The following is a 4,674-nucleotide window of genomic DNA, read 5'->3' as shown; positions in this document are numbered from 1 at the left end:
CCCAGCTATTGATCAGGAAAACAATGCACCTAATCAACTGAAGCAAGAATCAGAATAACTTTATTAAGAAATGGAAAAAAGCACACCACATGCTCAGTACACCATTAACCATTTTAATGTATAGCTGTTAATGAATAATATTGACATGGTCCCTATATCATTAATGTACAAAGATCAATCGAGATGATGATATTTTTCGCTTTTAATTAGTACCTTTCACTAATTAAGTATACTTTGTTAGATATATATGCATTAACACACATGAACTTTAATTAGTTCATATGAGGTAATTAAATACTCTCTTTGTTCCTAATTACTTGTCCACTTTTACTTTTTTAGTTGGCTCTAATTACTTGTCCATTTTGACAAATCAAGAAAGGACAAAAAAAAAATTCATGTTAAACCCTCAATTAATTATTCTGAAAAATGTTGAACTTTTTGAAAATCCTAAGTTTTTAATCCATCTACTTCATAATTAATAGAGGTAAAATGGTAAACTCACTATGTCAATCATTATTTCTTAATAGATGTGACAATTCAAAAGTGGATAAGTAATTAGTAACAGACTCCTTAATTAGCTCCATTCAAAGAGAGTGATAGTTTAGAAAGTCATAATACACGTAGTGGGAAAATCTACCAGCTCCGCGTAAATTTAATGCTATCTAACTAACTTCTCATCTGTAAAAGTTACATAAATTTATTTAGACAAAATTAAATATATCTCTAGGTTTTTTTTTTTCTTATTGTCTCTCTATATTTGACTTTCAACATCTATATATAGTCATTAATTTTTCCAATTCTTTTCATCACACAACTCATTACTTTAACTAACTACTTACTACTTAGCCTAGCTACTTCTAAAGCTAAGGGTCTCAAAATGGGTAGTGAGATGAGGAGATGTATATTGGTGGTGGTTTTAGGGTTTATATGCTTGGGAGATTATTATTATGGGGCAAATGCACAACAAGTGCCTTGTTATTTCATATTTGGTGATTCTTTGGTGGATAATGGGAATAACAACAATATTCAGTCTTTGGCTAGGGCTAATTACTTGCCTTATGGTATTGATTTTCCTGGTGGTCCAACTGGGAGATTCTCTAATGGAAAAACTACTGTTGATGTCATTGGTAAGATATGATCTCCTTTCTTTCATTTGTAAGGGCGGATTTAGAATTTTAAGATAGTAAACAAATCTTTTTTAAAAAAAAAATAATTCATTGAAACTTTTACTAGTTTGATTTCATGATGGTGATTGATTGCACGTGCACCTATTAGTACCTATATGGTGAATTTGTTACTTTACGATATGAAATATCTAGTTTTGATTTGGTACGAAGTTATTGAAAATATATAGTAGGACTAATTTAAACAAGAAAAACTTGTTACAAATTTGTGTTTAGGATCCAAATGTGTATGCAAGTATGTTACTTAGTACTATATCATAAGATTAAATTCAAATCATATCTAGTTTCTTAATTAACTTGTAATAAAAAAAAACTAATATCTCTTGCTCCTTTTATGATATAACAAAATCATATTCTAAGTATAGGTCAATATTAGACATTTCATATATATGTTTGAATTCACCGAGCACCTTTATCCCTAATATCAAAGGTGATCATATTGATAAAAATTAGAGTTGGAGGTGGAGGGTGCTTATTATCTGAGCAACCCCTGTTATCTGCTAGAAGAAGTTGAGATTAATTATGTTACTATAATTTACAGCGGAACAACTGGGGTTCAATGGTAATATTCCACCCTATGCATCTGCTAGGGGCAGAGATGTTCTCAGAGGTGTCAATTATGCTTCTGCAGCTGCTGGAATTAGAGATGAAACTGGCAGACAATTGGTACTTCATTCATTTTTATTCTACTTAATTATTTATATTTTTCAATTTTTTTGGTTTAATTAAAATTTGTTAATTTTTTATGAAATTTTAATAGGGAGGAAGGATTAGTTTTTCTGGACAAGTGAATAATTACAGGAACACAGTGCAACAAGTGGTGCAAATATTAGGAAATCAAAATGCAACAGCTGATTATCTTAAAAAGTGCATTTACTCAGTTGGACTTGGCAGCAATGACTATCTCAATAATTATTTCATGCCTCTTACTTATCCCACTAGCAGACAATTCACTCCTGATCAATATGCTACTGTTCTTATTCAACAATATACTCAACAACTAAAGGTAAGCTATATGTCCCGCTCTGTTCACTTTTACTTGTATACTCGCTCTTTCACTTTAATAATTATATGTTTTGTGGTGATAGATTTTATACAGTAATGGAGCAAGAAAGTTTGCTTTGAATGGAGTGGGCCAGATAGGGTGCAGCCCAAATGCATTGGCCCAAAACAGCCCAGATGGGAGAACTTGTGTACAAAGAATCAATGTAGCAAATCAATTATTCAACAATAAACTCAAGGCACTTGTTGATAACTTGAATGGAAATACACCTGATGCAAAATTCATCTACCTTGATGCTTATGGAATTTTCCAAGATTTAATTGAAAATCCTGCTGCTTTTGGTAATTAATCTTTTCACTTCTAATTTTCTCCTTAAATCAATCATCGTTTCCATATGATTTTTCTAATTATTCGAATCTACTAATTAATTCCAGGATTTAGAGTGACGAATGCTGGATGTTGTGGGGTAGGGAGGAACAACGGACAAATTACGTGTCTTCCTTTCCAAACACCATGCAGAAATAGAAATGAATATCTATTTTGGGATGCATTTCATCCAACTGAAGCTGCAAATATAGTTGTTGGGAGGAGATCATATAGAGCTCAAAAGTCATCTGATGCATATCCTTATGATATTAGTCGCCTAGCTCAAGCTTGATTAATTATCAAATACTATATATCTACCTTCATTACAAATATTAATTATTGTGGAATTGACATCTTTAATTACTATATATAAGATGTAATCATAAGCGTTTAATATATTCTTAGTGCTTCTTTGTTTTGTTTTAATCATAAAATGTTGTATTTCCAGTCCCCCACTTTTTAATGAAGAATTTTTTTATGAGACCTTGTGTTGAAATTGCTAGAGTTTAATTAATCTATAAACGCAAATTACATAAGTTTGACAAGTAACAATTGTTATGCATGGATTAATCAAATGAGACATTAGCAAGAAAAAGTAATCTTTAATCAATCTTGTAATGATAAATGCAATTAAAAGTAATCAATAAAATGATAATTTTACAATAATAAACATAATATTTTGTAAAATGTATGAAAAAATAAACAATATCTAGTATTAAGGATAAAATAGATATTTCAACAAATTTTCTTTTTGCCAATTCCTAATATTGAGAGATAATTTTGATAAAATTTTCAATTTAGAAAAAAATAAGAAGAAAAATGTTCGAAGTTGAAGAAGAATGATGTCCGGATTTTTATTTTTATTTTTGGATATGATGAGCTTAAAGAATAGTGGACCTCATAATTCATTTTATTTATATTATTTAGTATAATTTTATTGGGTCATACCAATTTTAAATCATATTTGATCTTTTTTCCTAATGTTTGGAGATTTAAAGTAAAAGAATGAGCCCACTATATTCAAGTGTCAAGGAATAAGTGGAGCCTCACGCAACTGTTGTTTGTTGCGCCTCTACCATACTAAATATTTTCCTAGAAATAGAGCTTATGGAGCTATTCTACCGTCTGATTCTTATCCAATGGATATTCGTCACTTGGTGAGGGCCAACAATTTGTACTATGATGATCAGTAAATTTCAACGTGTTACACAGATATTAGTTAATGTAATATTTGAGTACGATGTATGCTTTACAATAAGAAATCAAATCTAGTGGTTATATTTTATTGAATTTGAATAAATTAGATTATATTTTATTGAATTTGAATAGATTGGATTATATTTTGATTGATCTTTAAAGAATATTCTAGTTACTTAAGGCAAGGAGGAAGAAAACAATAAAATTTTTGGGTGATTTACGAGAATAGTTTGGAGGCAGATGGTTTTGAATTTTCAACCTCGTTTTGCCTCATGAGCAAGATTTTAGGTATAACATATTTTGATTCTTGACTTTCGAGGTTTCTCCATTAGTTGGTGGTCAAAAGTTTAAGATCATTAATTTACAAAGTCGGGTATAATTTTTAGAAAAGTTAACTCATATACTTATTGGGTGAAAAACTCTTAGATAGTTTGTATGGTAGTTGGTTAGGAGGTAAGTAATTTTTGTATTGCATGAGTAATTCCATGTTTGAATATGTACATTTTAATTTAATTAAAATAAAATTATAATTATAAATTTTGTAATAGATATTTAAATAGTTTCTTTTTGATAATTATAGTTTCTTTGTAATTTGATTCTCAAAGGTATTTTTTTAAAAATATAGTTAAACATAATTTGTTTATCAAAACAGTTTTTTCAAATGAATTAGCCAAACAGAGAAAATGACATAAATGGTCCCTAAACTAGATCTAAAATGGCCACTTAACTATACAATTAATAAATATAGTCCTTTAACTATCTAAAGTCTTGTCAAGTTTGGTCTATATCTACTTTTTATAAAAAAAAAATAGTTTTTACCAAACACCATTAACTTACATTTTAATTCAATCTCTATCTCCTGATTTTTTTCTCTCTATTACCTCACTATTTTTTCACTTTATTTTGTCCAATTCTTAAACTCCT

The 4,674-nt window shown here is 29.2% G+C and overlaps 1 protein-coding gene across 1 annotated transcript; it reads left to right on the top strand.

Annotated features, from left to right (window-relative positions):
- The first annotated feature begins 719 nt into the window (after positions 1-719).
- Positions 720-2,921, top strand: LOC125836138 (GDSL esterase/lipase At1g29670-like). Its single transcript, XM_049515223.1, has 5 exons — positions 720-1,127; positions 1,726-1,850; positions 1,945-2,190; positions 2,273-2,528; positions 2,622-2,921. Exons 1-5 carry the CDS (start codon positions 878-880, stop codon positions 2,843-2,845), a joined length of 1,101 nt encoding a protein of 366 aa, XP_049371180.1. The 5' UTR covers positions 720-877; the 3' UTR covers positions 2,846-2,921.
- Positions 2,922-4,674: the final 1,753 nt, after the last annotated feature.

Source organism: Solanum verrucosum, unplaced genomic scaffold, assembly GCF_900185275.1.
Source record: "Solanum verrucosum unplaced genomic scaffold, falcon-dt-bn FXZP01000278.1, whole genome shotgun sequence".
Taxonomy (NCBI): Eukaryota; Viridiplantae; Streptophyta; class Magnoliopsida; order Solanales; family Solanaceae; genus Solanum; species Solanum verrucosum.
The sequence above is the reverse complement of the archived record's forward strand: the minus strand, read 5'-3'. Positions and strand labels throughout refer to the sequence as shown.